This window comes from Malus sylvestris, chromosome 8 (assembly GCF_916048215.2).
Source record: "Malus sylvestris chromosome 8, drMalSylv7.2, whole genome shotgun sequence".
Lineage (NCBI taxonomy): Eukaryota > Viridiplantae > Streptophyta > Magnoliopsida > Rosales > Rosaceae > Malus > Malus sylvestris.
Window position 1 is genome coordinate 3,635,720 of NC_062267.1, and position 24,719 is coordinate 3,660,438.

Here is a 24,719-nt window from a genome sequence, read left to right on the forward strand (position 1 = left end):
CCAAAACTTCACCTACAAAAGCTTCAACTCCAAAGCTTCACCTACAAAAGCTTCAACTCCAAAGCTTCACCTACAAAATCTTCAACTCCAAAGCTTCACCTACAAAGCTTCAACTCCAAAGTTTTACTTACAAAGCTTAACCCACAAAAGCTTCACCTACAAAAGCGTCACCCACAAAAGCTTCACACACTCTTGATCAAGATAGTGTGAAGCAAAATCAATTTATGGTTCCCAACAAAGCTTCAACACCAAAGCTTAAAAAATATATATATATATATATATTTTTTTTTTTTTCGAAAATTCGAAGAAAAAAAATTGCCTAGGCCTCATCTTCTGTGGGCCTAACAACTTTCATAACAAATATATATGAATGAGGAGTTTTGGGCTACCACTTAGAAAGGAAAATGGTGAAGTTTTGTTACTTTGAAAACTTGGCTACTAGCATGACACCTCCTTCGTCAACTCTCTCGACCGGAGACTTGAGGGACTCCTACAATATGCTACTGCACCTTGATACTCGGAAGTCTCACGACCACTCAATGACTTGGATTTTTCAAGTCTCCAACCGAGAAGTTTTCCTCATGCAGGAAATTAAGGGAGCACTACCTCAACATACATGCTTCACTCACAAAGCTTCAACATACAAGCTTCAATAAAAGAAAAAATTCAAAGAACTTAGTGAAAAAGGTGTTGGAGTGAGATTTCCTACAAGAAGAAATACCTCCACAGATTTGTTGACCGTAATCCTCACGTTCGCCGAATCCTTCTTCAAGATGTCCCAAAATAATCTTCCTCCGCAGTTTGGCGAGCGGGTACCTGCAAAAGATCCTCCGACACTCAAGTTAGTCGATTGATTTCTATTCTTTGGATTCTTTCGGGTTCTCCTCACGTACCTTGTTCTTTGGCTCCACTCCATCTTTATAGGATTGCATGCCTGGAGAACAAGTACCACGATCTCTCTCTCATTCCCACTTCCTTAGTGGTCCTCCGTAATATGACTACATGCTTCGGGAACAAGCACCACGTCATACTTTCCTTTCCCACTTCCTCGGTGATCCTCCGTAATGGAGGCGGTTACCTGGACACGAGCGCCTGCTTGTTCCTCGTGGGCTTTCCTTACAGTTTACCTTGCATAACACCATCCTTAGGTGACTTGGATTGGCCCATGAGTCGAAACCCGGATTTTATCCTCCCACAATGCCCCATTTTTCCCTTTTTTACGTATGTAAAATAGGGGAAAACTAAGTTTTTCGATCACACGTGGCCTTGAAACTATGCTTTTTGAACCTAGCTAAACTTTTAGCATTTCTTACTAAGACCAACATTTGTGGGAGTTGCTTTTTCTACAGGTAAACCTACCTTCAGTAAGTTTACCAAAGTCATTGTTTCGTGTTCTTGACTCTCGAAAGCCAAACAGGCTGCTTTGCTTACTTTACGAAAGTCATGTCACACTTTCACATAAAATATGGGCTGACACCTTCCACGAAAGCATACTGACATTTACAAACGAGGATTTACGAAGACCTTACGAAGGTGGACTGAGGACTGACATTACGAAGGACTGACATTAGGAAAGTGGAATGACACAATGGAAGAGACTGACATTACGACAGTGGACTGACATTACGGAAGAGGACTGACATTACGAAAGTGGATGACAAAAGACGACTGACATTACGAACGTGGACTAACGGAAGAGGACTGACATTACGAAAGTAGACTGACATGGCGAAAATGGATGACGAAAGATGACTGACATTACGAACGTGGACTAACATTACGGAAGAGGACTGACATTACGAAAGTGGACTGACATGGCGAAAGAGGACTGACGAAATTTAACTGTGCAGTCTGACATGTCACACTTATGCGTATCTATTATATAACTCATTGTCCTGTTCCGTCTTACCTTTATACATACATACATATATATATATATATGCATACTTTTGAGGACCTCACATTCTTGCCAGACTTTTGCACGTTTCCCTATATGTACTTTTGTGGACATCATGTCCCGACCAGATTTTTGCATGCTTTCGCATGCCTTTTCTATATGTATATTCGCCTATATATATATATATATGTACCCATGTGGACATCACGTCCTGTCTAGATTCTTGCATGCTTTTCTCTCTCTCCACACACATATATATATATATATATATATATATCTTCAGTTGTTCGAAAGCTCCCCTTTGCTCATGCCCCCACACATCTCCTTTCTGGTTTCGTATGGCTTGAAAAAAAGGTTTGCATTGATCGGATGATCGTGAGATGAAACGACTAAGGGCAGCGATTCGCCCGGTTAACACTTGAATGTCTCTGGGTGTTACCGAATCTGGCATGTTACACAAGGCTTCAACTTTGCTGGGTTCGGTTCGATACCTCGTTTGTTCACTATGTGCCCTAAGAACTGCCCAGATGATACACCGAATGCGCATTTTGCCAGGTTTAGCCGCATGTGATATCTTCTCAATATGTCAAAGGTGTTGCGTAGATGATCAATGTGTTGGCACCTTTCTCGGCTTTTGACGACCATATCATCAATGTAAACCTCCATTGTATTTCCGATTTGATTTTTAAACATCTTGTTCACTAACCTTTGATAAGTCGAGCCGGCATTCTTAAGTCCGAAAGGCATAACGGTGTAACAATACAATCCACGCTCAGTGATAAAAGCAGTCTTCTCTTGATCTTCAACAGCCATAGGAATTTGGTTATAACCAGAATAAGCATCTAAGAAAGACAATAGTGCATACCCAGCCGTAGCATCCACCGTCTGGTCAATCTTTGGAATTGGAAAACAATCTTTCCGACATGCTCTGTTCAGGTTGGTATAATCCACACACACACGCCATTTTCCTTTTTCTTTCTTGCCCACCACCACGACATTCGAAACCCAAGTTGGGCACCAGACATCACGAATGAACCCAACTTCGATGAGCCTATCAACTTCTTTACTGATACTCTGATATCGTTCTGGCGGAAATCTCCTTTACTTTTGTCTGTGTGGAGGATAACTCGGATCAACATTTAACTGATGGCATGCCACTTCCGGATCAATTCCTAGCATGTTCCTATGAGACCATGCAAAAACATCAACGTTGCTCCTTAGAAATTTCATCAACTCTTCGACTTCCGCATCAGATAAGAGGGAGCCCACCCATATTCGTTTCTCAGGATCGGTTGGATCCAAAACCTCTTCCCTCAATGGTTCTATAGTTGGGGGTTCTTGATCGCCGTTTTCCTGATCCTGTTGTGGTGGGTCCTCCGTTAATTGCTATAATGGTTTATTCTCATGAAGGTCCGTGCTCTGTTGTACTTCCTTGTTTGTCTTGATGTCTGTTGCCATGCTGTAGCATTTTCTGGCCTCCAGCTGATCCCCTTTGATATCGATGGTCGTTTGACCATCCGTCGACAAACACCTCATTACTTGGCATCTGGTTGACGCTTCCCCATCCATTCGATGGATCCAATCCCTTCCCATAATGGCATTATATGCACTTGGTGCATCGATGATGACAAAAGTGACGAAATGATGACAAAAGTGACGAAAAGAGTCTTACCTGCTGCTGTGACAAGAAGGGTCACGTCTCCAATGGGCCGGGCCTTAGTTCCTTCAAATGCATAGATATGAGTTGGGTTTGGCCTTATCTCTTTCTCGTCTAATTTCATTCTTCTAAATGTGCTCCAAAATAGAACGTATGTGCTGCTTCCCCCATCTATCATTACCCTTTTCACTCTTGAATTGGCAACACATAGCATTACGACCAACGCATCATTGTGAGGGAATTGAATTCCTTCGAGGTCTTTTTGGCTAAAGGAGATGACTCTGAAATTATCCAACGCTTTAGACGTTTCAGGGGCTGATGTTATGTTGTGTACGTGTCTGGACTTCTCGGCCTCTCGTCTTTGTGACCGATAGCGCACTTCACGTCCCTCAGAGGGTTCGGGCCCACCATGTATGATGTTGATATCCAACAACCTCTTATCTGCTCCAATGTTTCCTGTTACTGCTTGAAGTCTTCCATCGTTCTTGTGTTCGTCTCTTGATTCTATGTGGTACTGTGACAACATCCCCTTCTTCAGCATAGCTTCCACTTGGTTTCTTAGGCTTTGACAATTATTAGTGGTATGACCAAAGTCGTTGTGATGAGCGCACATCTTGTTCCTGTCTTGCTTCTCTAGTGGCGTTCGAATTGGGATTTGTGCACGAAAGATTCCTTTTCCTTTGTTCTCGTAAAAATTTTTACCCATGCTCACTGTCAGCTTAGTGTTTGGGCGATCAAGTCTAGATCTTTCTTGCCTCGGTTGAGCCGTGGGTTTTAAGGTAAGTGCGGTAGTGTCCGCTAGAGATGCAGCAATAGTCGCGGTGGCCCGCTTTGATTGGATAAGTTCCTTTTCCTCTAATCTGATGATTCCATCAGCTCGGGCCATCACCTCCCTCATGTCCAGTGGTGGTGTCTCGATTAACGACCTACGCATCTTCGTTCCAGGTAACACCCCTTCTCGGAATGCCAAAGTGGCGGTGTGAGAGTCACACTCTTCTAGGGTAGACATCTCTTCCGTGAACCTAGTCATGTAGCTCTTGAGGCTCTCGCCAACATTTTGTTTGGTGCTGAACAAGATCGTAACATCTTTTCTTGACCTCCGATTACAGACATATTGAGATATGAACGCTTCACAGAGATCTGTGAAACTTTCGATAGACCTCGATTTCAGTTGTCTAAACCACGTTAAAGATGATCGCGAAAGACTTGAGGAGAACAACTTGTACATGAGGGCCTTATCGTCTCCTTCAAGTGCCATCTGTTATTGAAAGTGGTAAATGCGTTCGACAGGATCAGTCGTGCCTTCAAATAGCCTAAACTTTGGTTGGGTGAACTTGGCAGGTTTTTTAGCTTTCAGGATGTCCTCTGTGAACGGCGATTTGTGAATTCCTCTGGCCGCTTCTAAGGCAAGCTCCACTGGGGTTTGTGGCTTGTATCCCTTCACAATCTTCTTAATTTGTTCTCGCAAATCAACATCTTTTACCTTTTTCGATCCTTTTCCCCTGTAACCCCCTTCGCCCTGATTTTTTGTCACTTCAACACGGTTACTAGATGGCACGCTACTAAAGCTACCTTCCTTATCCTCCTCTTCTGCACGTTGTCTCTTGGTGCCTGTTACATCTTCTACGACATTTCTCGCTTCAGCCTTCTTCAATGCCTCATCTGCTGTCTTTTTTGTTTCACGCAATTCCCTTGTTAACCTTCTAAATTGTTCCATGGCAAGACTGGGTTCACTATTTTGTGATTGAGACCTAACATGTACCGATCGAGTCCCTACGCCTTCAGAGGGATTCAGAACTTCTTGTGCGGATCCAGTCATGTTTGTAGTTTGATTTTGATATCCCACAAACGGCGCCAACTGTTGGAGTGAGATTTCCTACAAAAAGAAATACCTCCACAGATTTGTTGACCGCAATCCTCACGTTCGCCGAATCCTTCTTTGAGATGTCCCAAAATAATCTTCCTCCGCAGTTTGGCGAGCGGGTACCTACAAAAGATCCTTCAACGCTCAAGTTAGTCAATTGATTTCTATTCTTTGGATTATCTCGGGTTCTCCTCACGTACCTTGTTCTTTGGCTCCACTTCATCTTTATAAGATTGCATGCCTGGAGAACAAGTACCATGATCTCTCTCTCCTTCCCACTTCCTTAGTGGTCCTCCGTAATATGATTGCATGCTTCGGGAACAAACACCACGTCATACTTTCCTTTCCCACTTCCTCGGTGATCCTCCGTAATGGAGGCGGTTACGTGGACACGTGCGCTTGCTTGTTCCTCGTGGGCTTTCCTTACGGTTTACCTTGCATAACATCATCCTTAGGTGACTTGGATTGGCCCATGAGTCGAAACCCAGATTTTATCCTCCCACAGAAGGCTTTGGTGTATTTAACACAATACGTTGAAATGAAGCAAAGCTTATTTATTGATATCTCCGATAAGGTACAAATATGTACATATACATGTATCAAAATAAACAAACAAGAGGGAGCCTTCACAAAGGTTGCTTAGGAGAAGTCTCAGCAGTCGGCAGAGCCCCAGAAAGAGTAGGCACTGGAGGATGATCATTCGGAGCCTCAGTACTGAGCAGAACCCTAGAAGGAGGAGGCACCGAAGGTTAATCATTTGAAGTTTCATTATGCGGTACAGCCTCAAAAGATGAAGGCAATAAATGCCTTTGGAACGAACCCACAAACCTCTGATGATCAAGTAAAATCTAACCATCAGATTTCTACAGCTGGTCAAGCTTCATCTTCATGTTTGTAGCATAGTCATGTGTGAGCCTGTGCAATTGTTTATTCTCATGTTTGAGCCCTTTAATCTCCTGTTTAAGACTTATCACTTCAGCCGCCAATGATTCAACTTGGCGGGTTCGAGCAAATAGGCGTTGGGCCATATTAGACACAGAACATGCACACTGAACACTGAAAGCTAGAGAATCCTTAACAGCCAACTCATCAGACCATTTGGAAATTAGTCTGTTATCTTTGGGAGTGAGAAGGTTCCTGGCCACCACCGCAGCGGTCATATCATTTTTCATCACAGAGTCCCCAACGGTAAAAGGACTAGTAGAGGATAAGAAGGATGGGCGCCATATATTGTCTTGAGGAGACATAGCTGCCTCTTCACCAAAAGTCAAAATGACGGTTGAATGGGCCAGACATTTTAAGAAATGATAACGGAGAAATGAGGTCCAATAAATCTCTGAAGTACAAAAATAAGGGGAAAATTCCTACAAGCACTAACTCTCTAAATGTACTTCTTGCACACAATTGGTGCCTCTATAAAAGAAAGGGCAACAGAGCCGTTGGTTCAAAAATCGAAGAGGCACCACTCTCCGGATTTCAAGAAACGGATTTTCCTGAGTAAAATATGTCGACAATCTCCACACGCAACATCAGCTCCTCAGGTACCACAGATAACTTTGCCAAAGATCTCTGACAAAGTTTAGACACATAAATTTTGAAAGTCCAGCTACCTTACCATTACCCACAAGGGTAAAGGAACAGCACCACTGCTTGATAATTGGAAAGTCCTTATGTGTGTCAACCTCTGTGCTCCGTGGCAAGGCAGACTGGTAGAAATGCCCAACCTTTACTCACATTCAAGAAAACACTTACAACAAGATTGCTTGCTCAAAAATCGAAGAGGCACCGCTCTCCGAATCTCGAAAGCCAGACTTCCAATAGGATTGCTTTCTCAAAAATCGAAGAGACACTGCTATCCGAATCTTGAAAGCCAGACTCCCAACAGGATTGCTTTCTCAAAAATCGAAGAGGCACCGCTCTCCAAATCTCGAAAGTCAGACTTCTAACTGGATTACTTTCTCAAAAAATCGAAGAGCCACCGTTCTCCGAATCTCGAAAGTCAGACTTCCAACAGGATTGCTTTCTCAAAAATCGAAGAGGCACCATTCTCAAAAATCTCAAGAGCCAGATCCCCGACAGGATTGGTTGTTCGAAAATCGAAGAGGCACCGCTCTCCGAACTTTGAGAGCCATATTTCTTTGGATAAAGATTGTCTGCAATCTTCACACGCAACATCAGCTTTCCAGATACCACAGACCACTTTTTCAAAGTGCTCTGACAAAGTTAAAACACGTGAAGCTTGCAGCTCCCACTACATTGCTATGACCGAGAAGGGTAAAGGAACAGCGTTATTACTTGCTGTTGGGACAATTCCTATATATGTCGACATTCATCCTCCACAGCCAGGCAGACTTGCAAATAAAAAAAAAGCTCAACTTTTCTTCACATCCGAGAAGGCACTCTCAGCAGAGTCTCTCGAAATACTCATTTTCTTTTCCCCCAGATAATACCTTTGCAAACAAGCCACACCAGAGCAAGAGTATCTCATATCATCAGGGTTAAAAGCAAGAGTATCCCATATCATATTTTTTCCCTGTCTTTTCCTTTGCCATTGTTCTTACCTGCAAGATAAGGAAAAAGAGGGCAATCAGTCATCACTTGGAATCAAGCTTCCAGTCAGGAACTGACTGCCTGGAACTCCTTGCCTGATTACTTACCTGGCATTGCTCTTGAGTACTCATCTTCAACATCTTATGCTTCCAGAAAAGATATCACATCTGCCTGGGAAACAGATAGGGCAAGTGAAAAGGATACAAGGAAGCATGTGGAGACAAGCGCAACAGAATACGTGCCGATTCATCTATTACTTTGTTAACAGCAAAATTATCCCATATCATCAAGGTTGAACGCACTCTTGATTTGATGGACTTGTTTTGACCTTCAAATTCTTGAGTCGGCCTTATACTCTAGAGGAAACCAGAAAACCCTCCAGCCCAGTTCAAGAATAAGCCTGTGGAAAGTTAATTCTTCAAAAGCAAAAGTATCTCATATCATCTCTTCTCCTTTTTCTTCTCTTTATCCTTCTTGCTGCCTACAAGATAGGGAGAATGAGAACAATCAACCGGAAGTCGAAATCAAACTTCTGATCTGGGACTGATTGCTGGAAGCTCTGATTGCTTACCTTGTATGTCACCTCTTTCAGTAAATCTCTTAGCTCGGTGACTTGGGGGACTTCTACTACATGGTTTGTATCGCGCTTGACCAAGCCTGAAACTACAAGTAAGCTTCAAGTGAAATTGATACATTACCTTGTACATCTCTACCGGTTAAAGATACCACCCTTGGATGGAGGAAAAGTACTTCCAGAGAAGATGCTACATCTACCTATGAGACAGTTAAGGCAAGTGAAAACGATACCACACTTCGGTACTTAGAAGTTTCGTGATTACTCATCAGCTTGGATCTTGTAAGTCCCCAACCGAGGAGATTCCCTAACTCAGGAACTTAGGGGAGCACTGTTTGTACCATACTTGACGAATCCCGAAACTACTGAGCATCGGTCAACGTTATACCGTCAAGGACCCAGAAGAGTTTCCCTCCAACCAGGAGACCAATCACAGTGCAACACCTGTCGACATCAGAAGCCAATCATAGCGCGACACGTGTCAACACCAAAAGCCAATCACAACACGACACGTGTCAATGTCAGAACAAAGCTAGAAACTCTCTTCTATAAAAGGAGATCATTCTCCCACAATATTTTCTAATGTCATTTGTACTAAATCATTCACTAGTACTCATTAAATGAGAGCTTGAACATATGTACTTGTGTAAACCCTTCACAATTAATGAGAACTCCTTTACTCTGTAGACGTAGCCAATCTGGGTGAACCACGTACATCTTGTGTTTGCTTCCCTGTCTCTATCAATTTACATACTTATCCACACTAGTGACCGGAGCAATCTAGCGAAGGTCACAACTTAACACTTTCTGTTGTACCAAAGTCCTCACTGATTTTGTACATCAACAACTAATATATAACTCACAACACTCCCCCTCAAGTTGGTGCAAAGATGTTACGCATGCCCAACTTGTCAAGCGAGTTGGAAAACACACTATTAGACACAACCTTAGTAAGAGCATCAGCAAGTTGATCTTCAGATCCCACAAACGGAAACATAATAATTCCAGCATCCAATTTTTCCTTAATGAAATGTCGATCAATCTCCATATGTTTTGTTCGATTATGTTGCACTGGATTATAAGCAATCTCAATAGCATCGTTATTATCACAATGAAGTTTCATAACACCTTTGGGTTTAAACCCAAGATCTCTCAACAATTTTTTCAACCACAACAACTCACATACACCATGAGACATACCACGAAACTCAGCTTCTGCACTTGACCTAGCCACCACTTTTTGTTTCTTGCTTCTCCAAGTAACTAAATTACCACCCACAAACGTAAAGTATCCAGATGTAGATCGCCGATCAGTGATAGAACCTGGCCAATCTGCATTTGTATACCCTTTGACATTCAAATAACCATTCTTGGAGAAAAACATGTCTCCGCCAGGAGTCATCTTCAAGTACCTCAAAATACAGGTTACTGCATCCATATGAGCTTCAATAGGTAAGTGCATAAACTGACTTACCACACTAACTGCATAAGCAATGTCAGGGCGAGTGTGAGACAAATAAATTAATCTCCCAACAAGCCTCTGATACCGTTCCTTATGAGTAGGAACTTGATCTGGAAATAACCCATACGATAATTCTGCTCAATCGGTGTATCAACAAGTTTGCAATCTAACATACATGTTTTAGCTAACAAATCAAGAACATACTTCCGTTGAGACAGAAAAATATTATTCTTGGATCATGCAACCTCGATTCCAAGAAAATACTTCAATTCACCCAATTCTTTCATCTCAAACTCAGTAGCTAGGTACATTTGAAGGCGTTGTATCTCCTTCTGATCATCACTAGTCACTATCATGTCATCAACATAAATAATCAATGTAGTTAGCATACCATTTTGTCACTTTAGAAACAAAGTATGATCTGAATGACTCTAGATATACCCAAACTTCTTCATTGAACTTGTAAACCTCCCAAACCACGCTCTAGGAGATTGTTTCAAACCATACAAGACCTTTCGTAACCTGCATACAACACCTTTTCCGGGAGATGTTCCAATACCAGGTGGGAGATCCATATACACTTCCTCCTTAAGATCACCATGAAGGAAAACATTCTTAACATCAAACTGCAACAGAGGCCAATCCTGGTTTGCTGCTAAGGACAGACGAACGCGCACAATATTAAGTTTGGCAACAGGAGTAAAGGTCTCCTGATAGTCCACCCCATAAGTTTGAGTATAATCCTTAGCAACTAATCTGACTTTATACCGGTCAATAGAACCATCTACTTTGTGCTTAATAGTAAACACCCATCTACATCCAACGACTTTCTTCCCGTTTGGTAAAGGAACCAAATCCCAAGTAGAATTTTTTTCCAAAGCTTCCATCTCAATATTCATGGCATTAACCCACTTAGGGTCAGACAAAGCATTTTACAATTTTGTTGGAATTGATACACTAGATAGCTGACATATGTAAGATGCATATGGTTTGGACAAACGGTGAGTAGACACATAATTGTTGATAGGATATTTGGCTTTGGCATGCATATCAGGCTCATATTGTACTTTAGGTTTTCCATGATTATCTCGTGGAGGCAAATGATAAGTAGAAGAATCGTCAGAATTTACCTTATGTATGCCACCATCTTGTACCAAACTGTTAGAAGAATCATCACTGGACGAACCATCATCAAGCAACTCATTAGACATATCATCAGCAGGCAACCGATCATTAAAAGGTAATTCGTTAGACATACTAACAGGCAATTCGCTGGGCACATCTGATCTGTCGTCAGTATAAATAGTTTCAGGAATGACAGGTGACTGATCACTATCTGTAGCTGATTGATTAGTATCACGCAACATAATAGGTTATGTTCCCAACTCTGCTTGTAACACATCATCCATACCATCTCTTCAAATATGCACTTCACTCCCCCTCTCCCCCTGAAGTGGAGAGTCGGAAAAGAGCTTCACAAAATACGAAACTTCCTCATGGAAGGTGACATCCATGGTAATATAAATTTTTTGAGTCGGAGGATGATAACACTTATAGCCTTTTTTATTGTTAGCATACCCAATAAAGACACACATGAGAGCACATGCATCAAGTTTACTCCGCTAATGAGAGTAGACATGCACATACGCAATACACCCAAACACTTTCGGAGGAAGCTTTGATACAGAAACAAGAGAAACATGTTTTTGTAGCACATCAAACGGTGTTTGAAAATCAAGAACCTACTTGGAACACGATTGATCAAATACACAACAGCCAAAACAGCATGACCCCACAAATGATTAGGAACATATTTATCCAACATCAAGGAGTGAGCAACCTCCATTATTTGACGATTCTTCTGTTTGGACACATTATTTTGTTAGGGTGTAAATGGAGTAGTCGTCTGGTGAATAATACCATGATCACAAAAAAAACATGCCAAAGTGTGATTTACATATTCTCCTCCGTTATCAGACCTGAAGACCTTAACTTTGGTCTGAAACTGAGTAGACACCATTGTACAAAATTCTTGAAGAAGTAACGGAACATCACTCTTATTCTTCATCAAGAACACCCAAGTTAACCGAGTACAATCATCAATAAAAGTAACAAACCAACGGAATCCATTAAAAGTAACTTTGGCCGGATCCCACACATCAAAATGTATCAAATCAAATGGCAAAGTAGCTTTAGAATCACTTACGGGAAAGGAAGCATGATGACTCTTAGCCTTGACACATGTTTCACACTTAAACTCTGAATCACTGTAAGTGCGAAACAAAGAAGGAAATAGATGCTTCATATAACTAAATGATGGATGTCCCAATCGTTGATGCCACAACCAAATTTGATGTCTGTCATCCATTTTAGCACTTAAAACTTAATGATTATTTGAACTGGAAACAACAGTATCCTCCATAGTCAAGATGTACAAACCTCCTATTCTTTTACCATGACCAATTATCTTCTGAGTTTGAATGTCTTGAAAATAACAATACGTAGGGTAGAAATGAGAAGAACAATATAAGGTATCAAGAAGTTTTTCTTCCAACAAAAGATTGCACTTAACATTAGGAACAAGTAAAGCATGGACCAGTGATAAGGTTGGAGTCAGAGAGATAGTGCATTCACCTTTCATAGGAGAAAGTGCTCCATTTGCACTAGTAATATACGGATCACGAATATAGTCACATAACTCATCAAACACTCTAGGGTCACTAGTCACATGATCAGTGGTCCCAGTATCAATTATCCATTTATTTGTTCCACCAAGATGCATAACAACACTATGATTATATTGAGTCATTGAACAAAAACACGAACAATAAAGGCACAAAAGATACGCAGCGGAATGAAAACAACTTACCAGAACACTGTACCAATCACTGTTCATGGCACTGTAGCAGAGACTAGTTATGGCATTGTAGCAATCACTGTTCACGGCATTGTAGACGACCATTGTTCACACACTGTAGCAAAGCGTTGTACTGTAGCACGACACTATTCACTTTTTTTTCTTCCTCATGTAGGAAATCACGAAAAATGTGGGCACAAAATTAAAGCACACATGTCACCAAGAGTGAACTGCTCTGATGCCATATTAAACTAAATATGGTAAATACCAATATTAAACTAAACATGGTAAATACCAAAAATATATATGACAATATTTGGGAATTTCTTATATATTCATTAATTTCCAAAGTTGAGTATATATAGGAGTTACAATTGGTATTACATATGTACTTCACCAATGTGGGACAATAAACTACTATTTACACTTTAACTAATATATAACTCGTAACAGAAACTGGGTGGGGGCTTTGCCGTGGAAGGAGGCGCAAAGGCATCGAGGCTTTTGTTTTCTTTTATTTTTTTCATTTTTTTATGGGAATTGTTATTAACACTCTAAAAGTATTATTTGACATTCCAAACTTTTTATAATTAGAAAAAAAAATACATTTATAAGAAGTGTAAAATAAAAATTTTAAAGTCTTAATAACAATTTATAAAGAGTGAAATTGAGATTCAATTCCAAATGTATAAAAGTAGTCGAACTTGGCAAACTTTGAATGGAAGTACCACGGATGACGTGCTACTACTGTACTACACTATAATTTTTCGTCAATTACGATGAACTTGGATTAAACAGAGCAAGGGTCAAAGTCCTACGAATGAAATTATTAATTTTCCATTTGTAGCATAGATACATGTATCTATTGTACTACATAAATGTTTTGTACCTAATGGTTTGATTAACGAATAATATTTATCTGCCTAACTAGGGCCTAGTTTGTCTGACCAACGCTTCCCAATCCCTTCTCGGTCTAGGTTTTTCCTGTTTTCCATTTTGTCTCTTCTCTCACCTGTCTTCCACTTCTTCTCCTTCTTTACCCGGCCCCAACACCAAACTTACCAAATCCAATTACGTTGTCTGACTTCGTCAGATGAAGCATTTTTTTTTTTTCTGTCATGACCTATGGAAATTTGTTGATGGTTTTCATCCCATTCGCCCTGCTACGACCCCCGACCCCCGACCCCAAACACATAAAAAATAAAGATGGCAACCATGCTCAACCATGCCTCCCTTATTCCTATTGAGTAACTGAATCTTTCTCATTACCTCAGATGAAGCATTTTCTTATTAGATTAGTCAGTTTTTTTAGAAACGGTGATACTGTTTTTAGAAATAGGGGTAGAGATGCACTTGAACAGTTACTGTTCGGTAAGGGCAGGTCTAGAGCTGTGTCCCAATAAAAAAAAAGTGATTAGTGTGATTGACGAATTTGATGATATTAGACATTCTTTTTTGAGTTAAAATAGTTAAATCTTTATGAATGGCATAGTTAATTATGATCAAATGACATACAAAACGATTGTTGGGTAATAATCAACAATCAATGACAAATTTATATACATAGAAATAAATTCGAATATGCTAATAAGTGATAAATGCAACTCAATAAATTGAAAGATTATGAATAGAAGAAATCAATATCAAACAAATAAAACAGCGATCGAGGCTTGCGTACCGTAATCTCTTTGATACAAAATTTCATCTCTACTCAGTGCTTGTAGTTCGATGGACATCTGCTTCACCATATTTCAACACTCAAACTAGGATTCTAGCACCGAAAAACTTGGTTTATGACGAATGACTTGTTTGAAGGATGCTTTTTCTACATTCCAAATGCAATGCAGATTGATGTATATCCAACTTAGAGGGGTATACATCCACCATCTATATATGCTTGTTCGCAACATGTAATGCAGCTGCTCAGAGGGGTGCGTTGCTCTTTGGCGTTTTGTCGTCATCTCATATTTCGATGAAGTCTTTGATTAATTATTTATTTTATTAATCATAAATTATTTAACAAATTATTATTTTTAATTATATTATATTTATTAATTATTACACTACAAAGCCAAAGCCAAACCCAAGGTTTGAGCCTAATTTTGTTTTCCATGGTTCATCTCTCAAATCATTTTGTTAGAGGGACAAAATGTTATAAAGTGTGGGAAACTTTTGATGATAACTAATATTGATGCACAAAACCGGGAGGTCTTGGAACAACGTAAATCCGACCATGAATCTGCAAGAAAGTAAAGAACACAAGATGTATCGTGGTTCACCCCCAATGTTTGGGCTACGTCCAAACTGATGTTGATTGTATTTCTCTGTAACTGTATGTATGGATTACAAGTGTGAGGGGGAGTCCCCCAGAGAAAGAGAGAGTTTGAGAGAGCTTTGTTCTGAATATAAGAGCCTCTGTTTGGGGATGTGAGGCTTGAGGATTATGAGGGTCCTTGATTGTGAAGGTGAGGATTCCCTTTTATAGACTAAGGGCTCCTCTCCTTTTACATAGATCATGGGCTCAATGTTTGGAAGCCCAAGTAATAAGGCCCAATATAATATGGTACTAACAGTAGTCCCCCAAATCTTCAGTCAAGAGAGTCTTTTGGTTGGAAACTTGAAATTTAGTCCATGTGTGGGCCGAAGTAACTAGATGTCGTCTAGAGCTGATACTCGATATGGGGCGGTGCTCAATGTGAAATGATGCTCAACTAAAAGTAGCATATGTTGCAAGGCTGCTCGGCATGTGGCTTATGTTGCCTTGGTTGGCTCGTCTTGCGGCTTTAAAGGTGAGAGAGTCATTTTTATAGAATAAGGGCTCGCTCCTCAATACATAAATGATGGGCTATAGTTGATGCTCGCGGTGAGGTGGTTACTGAGTAGACGGCGATGCTCTCTAATGATGGTGAGGGAGTCCCTTTTATAGAATAAGGGCTTGCTCCTCAATACATAAATGATGGGCTAGAGTTGATGCTCGCGGCGAGGCGGTTGCTCAGCAGGCTGCGATGCTCTCTGATGATGGTGAGGGAGTCCCTTTTATAGAATAAGAGTTCGCTCCTCAATACATGAATAATGGGTGCTCTCTAATGAAAATGAGGGAGTCCCTTTTATAAAATAAGGGTTCGCTCCTCAATACATGAATAATGGGCTAAGTCCCCTAAGTATTTTTCATGAGGCTCAGTTGCAGAAGCCCAATATATGGTACATAGTGTAGTCCCCCAAGTCTTCAGTCAATAGAGTCTATTGGCTGGAGACTTCAAATTGAATCCATGTATGGGTCAAAGTGACGGTTGTTCGGAGGCTGTCTTTGTATACCCTGCACTAAAGCTTTGTAGGTGAAGCTTCGTAAGTGAAGCTTTGAAGCTGGAGCTTTTGTAAATGAAGCTTTTGAAGCTAGAGCTCTCGAAGCTGGAGCTCTGTAAATGAAGCTTTCGAAGCTGATTGACATGAGTGATGCTCATAAATGTTTATGTTGATTGACATGAGTGATGCTCATAGATGTTGACATGAGTGATGCACATAAATGTTGACATGAATGATGGTCATGAATGTTTATGTATGATTAACATGAGTGATGCTCATGAATGTTTATGTATGATTGACATGAGTGATGTTCATGTATAATTTTGGAGTACTGGACATACTTTTGATCACTTAGTGGGTGATAATAGCGGCAGGCTGCCGAATAATTTTGGAGTACTGGACGTACTTTTGATCACCTAGTGGGTGATAATAGTGGCAGGCTGCCGAATAATTTTAGAGTACTGGACGTACTTTTAATCACCTGGTTGGTGATAATAGCGGCAAGCTACCGAATAATTTTGGAGTACTGGGCGTACTTTTTCCCCGATAAGCTACAAATATGTACATATACATGAGTCAAAATAAACACACAAGAGGGAGCCTTCACAAAGGTTGCTTAGGAGAAGTCTCAGCAGTCGGTAGAGCCCCAGAAAGAGAAGGCACCGGAGGGGGATCATTTGGAGCCTCAGTACTGGACAGAACCCTAGAAGGAGGAGGCATCAGAGGTTGATCATTTGGAGCTTCATTACGCGGTATAGCCCCAGAAGACGAAGGCAATAAATGCCTTTGGAACAAACCCACAAATCTCTGATGATCAAGTAAAACCTGACCATCAGTTTCCTTCATCTGGTCAAGCTTCCTCTTCATGTTTGTAGCATAGTCATGTGCGAGCCGGTGCAACTGTTTATTCTCATGCTTGAGCCCTCTAATCTCCTATTTGAGACTCATCACTTCAGCCGCCAATGATTCAACTTGGCGGGTTCGAGCAAATAGGCGTTGGGCCATATTAGACACAGAACCTGCACACTGAACACTGAGAGCCAGCGAATCCTTAACAGCTAACTCATCAGACCGTTTGGAAAGTAGTCTGTTATCTTTGGGAGTGAGAAGGTTCCTGGCCACCACCGCAGCGGTCATATCATTCTTCATCACGGAATCCCCAACGGTAAGAGGACCAGTAGGGGAGACGAAGGATGGGCGCCATATGTTGTCTGGAGAAGGCGGGGCTGCCTCTTCAACAAGGTTCAAGTCAAAACGACGGTCGGAGGGGCCAGACATTTTCAAAGGTGTTGAAGAGAGAAGAGGTCGGACAAATCAAGATCTTAGAAGTGCAAGAATGAAGCTTCTACTGGTGGAGATTAAAGTGTGCTTTGGAACTTAATGCCAACCCTTATAAAAATCTGCACTCGACGGAGCTTCAGAAATCGAAGAGGCGCCTGCTCAGAAATCGAAGAGGCGTTTGCTTTCTCAAAAGCTGGGCTGCTTAGAGATCACGAGGGTTGATCTCAGAAATCGAAGAGGCGTTTGCTTTCTCAAAAGTTGGGCTGCTCAAAGACCACGAAGGCTGATCTCAGAAATCGAAGAGGCGCTCGCTTTCTCAAAAGCTGGGCTCCCCAGAGACCACGAGGGCCGATCTCAGAAATCGAAGAGGCACCTACTTTTCCAGCCTTGTCAGCACCTGTCACACGCACACTCAGCTTTGCGGAAATTATGGGCATTCTGTCGAAGACTTCTGGGGAAGTAGAAAACACATGAATCTTACTGTTCAATCACCCACTTCCCACACGCAACAATAGCTCATGGGTACCACAGAAAACTTTGCCAAAGTTCTCTGCCAAAGTTGAGCACGTGAAGCTTGCAGCTCCCACTACATCGCTCTGACCAAGAAGGGTAAAAGAATAGCAAAGAAACAGCAATAACAAAGTTTAGACCCATAAATTTTGAAGGTCTAGCTACCATATTATTACCCACAAGGGTAAAGGAACAGTACCACTGCTGGATAATTGGAAAGTCCCTGTGTGTCAACCTCTGTGCTTCGTGGCAAGGTAGACTAGCAAACATGCCCAACCTTTACTCATATTCGAGAAAACACTCCCAATAAGATTGCTTGCTCCAAAATCGAAGAGGCACCGTCCTCTGAATCTCGAGAGCCAGACTCCCAACATGACTACTTTCTTAAAAATCGAAGAGAGGGTAAAGGAATAGTACCATTGCTGGATAATTGGAAAGTCCCTGTGTGTCAACCTCTGTGCTTCGTGGCAAGGTAGACTAGCAAACATGCCCAACTTTTACTCACATTCGAGAAAACACTCCCAACAAGATTGCTTGCTCCAAAATCGAAGAGGCACCGCCCTCCGAATCTCGAGAGCCAGACTCCCAACATGATTACTTTCTCAAAAATCGAAGAGACAGTGCTCCCTGAATCTTCGAGAGCCAGACCCCCAGCATGATTGCTTTCTCAAAAATCGATGAGGCATCGTTCTCCGAATCAATCGAAGAGGCGCTCGCTTTCTCAAAAGCTGGGCTGCTCAGAGACCACGAGGGCCGATCTCAGAAATCGAAGAGGCACCTACTTTTCTAGCCTTGTCAGCACCTGTCACACGCACACTCAGCTTTGCAGAAATTATGGGCATTCTGTCAAAGACTTCTGGTGAAGTAGAAAGCACATGAATCTTATTGTTCAATCACCCACTTCCCACACGCAACAATAGCTCATGGGTACCACAGATAACTTTGCCAAAGTTCTCTGCCAAAGTTGAGCACGTGAAGCTTGCAGCTCCCACTACATCGCTCTGACCAAGAAAGGTGAAAGAATAGCAAAGAAACAGCACTAACAAAGTTTAGACACATAAATTTTGAAGGTCTAGCTACCATATTATTACCCACAAGGGTAAAGGAACAGTACCACTGCTGGATAATTGGAAAGTCCCTGTGTGTCAACCTCTGTGCTTCGTGGCAAGGTAGACTAGCAAACATGCCCAACCTTTACTCACATTCGAGAAAACACTCCCAACAAGATTGCTTGCTCCAAAATCGAAGAGGCACCGTCCTCCGAATCTCGAGAGCCAGACTCCCAACATGACTACTTTCTCAAAATCGAAGAGAGGGTAAAGGAACAGTACCATTGCTGGATAATTGGAAAGTCCATGTGTGTCAACCTTTGTGCTTCGTGGCAAGGTAGACTAGCAAACATGCCCAACCTTTACTCACATTCGAGACAACACTCCCAACAAGATTGCTTGCTCCAAAATCGAAGAGGCACCGCCCTCCGAATCTCGAGAGCCAGACTCCCAACATGATTACTTCCTCAAAAAGCGAAGAGACACTGCTCTCCGAATCTCGAGAGCCAGACCCCCAGCATGATTGCTTTCTCAAAAATCGAAGAGGCATCGTTCTCCGAATCTCGAGAGCCAGATACCACAGACCACTTTTTCAAAGTGCTCTGACAGAGTTAAAACATGTGAAACTGGCAGCTCCCACTACCGTGCTATGACCAAGCAGGGTAAAGGAATAGCATTACTACTTGTTAGGGAGACTCCTATATATGTCGACCCCCATCCCCAACAGACAGGCAGACCTGCAAAAATGCTCAACCCTTCATCATATCTGAGAGGGCACTCCCAACGAAGCCTTTCGAAATATTCAGCTTTCTTTCCCCCCGATAATACCTCTGCAAACAAGCTATACTAGAGCAAGAATATCTCATATCATCAGGGTTAAAAGCAAGAGTATCCCATATCATGCTTTTTCCCTGTCTTTTCCTTTGGCCTTGTTTTTACCTGCAAGACAAGGAGAAAGAGAGCAATCAGTCAGCACTTGGAATCAAGCTTCCAGCCAGGATCTGACTGCCTGGAACCCCTTACCTGATTACTTACCTGGCATTGCTCTCGAGTACTCATCTTCAACATCTTATGTTTCCAGGAAAGATTCCGCATTTGCTTGAGGAACAGATAGGGCAAGTGCGAAGGATACAAGGAAGCATGTGGAGACAAGCGTAACAGCACACGTGCCGATACATCCATTACTCTGTCAAAAGCAAAAGTATCCCATATCAGCAGGGTGGAACGTACTCTAGATTTGATGGACTTGTTTTGACCCTCAAATTCTTCAGTCGGCCTTATACTCTGGAGGAAACCAGAAAACCCTCCAGCTCAGTTCAAGAATAAGCCTGTGGAAAGTTACTTCTTCAAAAGCAAAAGTATCTCATATCATCTCTTCTCATTTTTCTTCTCTTTATCCTTCATGCTGCTGCAAGATGGGGAGAAGGTGAACAATCAGTCGGAGCTCTGATTGCTTACCTTGTCTGTCACCTCTTTCAGCAGACCCCCTAGCTCGGCGACTTGGGGGACTCCTACTACATGGTTTGTATCGCACTTGACCAAGCCTGAAACTACAAGTAAGCTTCAAGTGAAATTGATACATTACCTTGTGCATCTCCACCAGTTAAAGATACCACCCCTGGATGGAGGAAGAGTACTTCCAGAGAAGATGCCACATCTACCTATGAGACAGATAAGGCAAGTCAAGACGACTCCACACTCCGATACTTAGAAGTTTCGTGATTACGAGATCATTCTCCCGCAATATTTCCTAATGTCATTTGTACTAAATCATTCACTTGTACTCACTAAAGGAGAGCTTGAACCTATGTACTTGTGTAAACCCTTCACAATTAATGAGAACTCTTCTATTCCGTGGACGTAGCCAATATGGGTGAACCACGCACATCTTGTGTTTGCTTTCCTATCTCTATCCATTTATATACTTATCCACACTAATGACCGGAGCAATCTAGCGAAAATCACAAAAAGCGACCGTTTTCGCTACCTAGGATCTATCTTGCAAGAGAACGGAGAATTAGATGGAGATCTCAACCATAGAATACGAGCTGGATGGATGAAGTGTAAGAATGCATCCGGCGTGTTGTGTGACCGTCGTAGGCCACTGAAGCTCAAGGGAAAATTTTATAGGACGGCAATAAGGCCAGCGATGTTGTATGGCACAGAATGTTGGGCGGTGAAGCATCAACACGTACACAAAATGGGTGTAGCGGAGATGCGGATGCTTCGTGGGATGTGTGGGCACACGAGAAAGGATAAGATTGGGAATGAGGATATCCGAGGTAAAGTAGGAGTAGCCGAAATTGTAGGAAAGATGAGAGAAAATCGGCTCCGGTGATTTGGACATGTGCAAAGAAGGCCGAATGACGCTCCGGTTCAAAGATGTGACTACGGGACAGAGGTTCAGGGCCGAAGGGGTAGAGGAAGACCTAGGAAAACTTTGGAAGAGACTCTAAGAAAAGACTTAGAGTACTTGGATCTAACGGAGGACATGACACAAAACCGAGCGCAATGGCGTTCTAGGATTCATATAGCCGACCCCACTTAGTGGGAAAAGGCTTTGTTGTTGTTGTTGTTGTTGTTGGGCGTACTTTTGACCACCTGGTTAGTGATAATAGCAGCAGGCTGCCGAATAATTTTAGAGTACTGAACGTACATTTGATCACCTGGTTAGTGATAATAGAGGTTGAACCTTAAGTGGAGGGATGGAGTTTGGAATTTGAAGCTATAGGGTCTGGCTCTTTTGGGCATATGGGTCTTCGCCCTCCACATAACAATCTAGCCCATTATTTTGGGCTTGCCGTTTTCTTTTTTCCTTTTTTTTTTTGGCATGGTGCCTTCTTTCTTTATTTATGATTACCCTCTGGTGGGGTTATACAGATGTCTCCGAAAGATAAGAAAAATAATTCACATCATTCAAAAATAAATCCGACCCTCTGCTCAATGGGTTACGCCCATAATTCCCTTTTCTGCATGCCATCACCACCGCAATTATGTCTGCTTCTTTTTTTCTTCTTTTGCTTATTGCTTTTGCTTTCTGCTTTTCTCCAGACATCCTTTTTCTTTTTCTTTTGTGGGAGTCGTTGAGTTGTCTGATGGTTTGCAATGATCTCTGAGACTAATCGATTGGTGGGTTGTATCATGAAAGTTTCATCATTCTCTGGTAGCTAGGGAAGTAATAATGATAAAGTAAAATAATAAAGAAAAAAGAAAAAGGTCTCATCTTTTTCAGATTCTTTTGCAGAGGTTGTTTTTCAGGGAGCATCTGCCACTGAGTCAACCCACTCACCGAGTCACGAACCGTTTTCACCCAGCACCGCAGTCCACGGCCGCAAAATGCTAGCCATTTCTCCAGATCCGGCTCTCTGAGTCACACTCGAACGCTAGCCATTCCAAACCAGCATAAAATAGAGTCTCATTGGTCCTGAACGGAGGCAACATCTATGGCGGATTATACCTAGCCAGCAGATGATCCCCAATAATCTTATACCCATCTTTCTCCAACCTCTCCTTCAACTTCTCCACCTTCTCCGTCTCCACTCCCGTGAATCGCACCACCGACAGTTTGATTTGGTTGCAGAGAGAGAGGACTCGAATGAGGATTTGATGATAACGAACTGGAGGCTGACCCAACCACCAAGTTTTAGCTTTTCTAGAGAGAGAAAGTGAGAGTCAGAGAGAATAAGAAGGTGAAAAACGACTGAGGAACAGATACGCAGTGTGAGATAGAGAAGCCACTGAAGCGATCCCCACCGAGAACTCGAAGTTGTCCCCACTTCGGATGACCTCAACGATGTCGAGCCACAGGAACAGGACCTTGACGCTGACCCCGGTCAGCAAAGAGAGCTTGTTCGGGGAGATTGTGATTGACTTGATGCTGGTTGCTGTTGCTGCTGTATGTCTCGTCCTTCTTCGAGCCCCTCCATGAGTTCCCAGGCGTTGATAACCTCCAGATCTTGGTTTTGGACAGGGCTTTGAGGATGTCCAGATCGACATCGTAAAGGCGGACGTGGTTGATCTGCTGGAGTTGCAGAAACAAAACGAGGTCCGACGGAGACAGAAGATTCAAAACGTCGGTGCCAATGTTCACTCCGACGAACGGCTCTTTTTCTTGGTCTTGATTTTGCAGCTTGGTGGTTTTCAATGTCGGTGGAGAAGATGCGGCTTTGGATGAAAAGACGAAGAAGAAAATGAGGGTTGAGAGTGAGAGAAACTTAGTGACCGCCATTGGAGAGCTTAAGCTTTGCTGCTTCCTCATCCTCTGCTTCCGGGATGCTTCCTTCTAAGCTGTTGTTTCGCATGGAGATTTGGAGCAAAGATGGCGGAAAATTTATTGGGACGCCACCAGATATGGCGTTGTTGCTGACGTCCAAGTAGTAGAGGTTCTGGAGAGAATCCAATTTGGGAAACTCACCGCCAAGCTGGTTCCCCTGAAGCTCAAGCCGTTTCAACTGCGCCAGGCCGTGCAAGCTCTGTGGGATTGCACCGTCAAGGCGGTTGTTGTCGAGAAAAAGCTCATCAAGGTTCGAAAAGGATCCAATTGAGTCGGGAATAGCGCCGAAGAACGAGTTACCGGAGAGACCGAGTCGACTCAGCCGTGTTAAGTTAGAGAGCGAGTCCGGGATCGATCCAGAGAAAAAGTTGTTAGAGAGGTCAAGCGTTTGTAAATATGGGAAGTTCCAGGATAGGGAAGAGAGCGAGCCGAAGTAACCGGCCTGGTCAAGGGTGAGCTCGGTGAGCCGGCTGGCGGACGAGAAGTTGTTGACCGGGTCGCAGCGGAAGCCACAGGTGAACCGGTTGTTGAAAAGGTTGCCGCAGGGGTTGAGGGTGAAGTCCCAGGAGTTGACGCACGAGCCAGGACTCACTGAGTCGGGGTTAAGTGAGTTCTTGAACTCTTTGAGAGCTTCAATGTCGGCCCAGAAAGTCTTGGATTCTGCTAAAAGTTGCAGACTTGCAGCTGAAATTATCAAAATAATCAGGGAGGATAGAGACAAATTGTGTATTTGAACACCCATTTGGTGTTTTGTGCAGATCCACAGTGGAGGTGAAAAAATGAAAGAAAACCGACACAACTTTTCGTATCGTTTCCCACAGACGGCGCCAAATGTTGATGCACAAAACCGGAGGGGTCTTGGGACAACGTAAATCCGACCGTGAATTTGCAAGAAAGTAAAGAACATAAGATGTATCGTGGTTCACCCCAATATTTGGGATACGTCCACACTAATGTTGATTGTATTTCTCTGTAACTGTATGTATGGATTACAAGTGTGAGGGGGAGTCCCCCAGAGAAAGAGAGAGTTTGAGAGAGCTTTGCTCTGAATATGAGAGCCTCTGTTTGGGGATGTGAGGCTTGAGGATTGTGAGGGTGAAGAGTCATTTTTATAGACTAAGGGCTCCTCCCCTTTTACATAGATCATGGGCTCAATGTCTAGAAGCCCAAGTAACGAGGCCCAATATAATATGGTACTAACAACTAATGTGGGACAATGAGCTAGAATGATGTCAATGGTCACTAATACCCCGAATCTATAAAGAGACAACATTTTGGTTGGTCATTAAAGAATATACAAAGCTTGACGGGACCAGCTACCTAACATGCTTTGAAGAATATCATTAAAAGACAAAACTGAAAAACGTACCATTTTTTCTAACAAAATCTATGGTTTGACTCAAAAAAAAAAAAGGGTACCGTTTTCCTCTTTTGGTTTCAAA

General features: G+C 42.4%; 1 protein-coding gene and 1 long non-coding RNA gene across 2 annotated transcripts; one reads left to right on the forward strand and one right to left on the reverse strand.

The window, feature by feature from the left end:
* Positions 1-5,920: 5,920 nt before the first annotated feature.
* Positions 5,921-18,918, forward strand: LOC126633488 (uncharacterized). The gene is made up of 2 exons (XR_007627075.1): positions 5,921-5,992; positions 16,716-18,918. It is a non-coding gene; the product is annotated as an uncharacterized LOC126633488 (long non-coding RNA).
* A 4,300-nt stretch (positions 18,919-23,218) lies between these two features.
* Positions 23,219-24,019, reverse strand: LOC126632534 (receptor-like protein 53). The gene has a single exon (XM_050302956.1). It carries the CDS (start codon positions 24,017-24,019, stop codon positions 23,219-23,221), a length of 801 nt encoding a protein of 266 aa, XP_050158913.1.
* Between the last annotated feature and the right edge of the window lie 700 nt (positions 24,020-24,719).

Coding starts and splice junctions, on each gene's coding strand:
- LOC126632534 (XM_050302956.1), bottom strand. CDS start 24,019: ATGGGTGTTCAAATACACAATTTGTCTCTATCCTCCCTGATTATTTTG.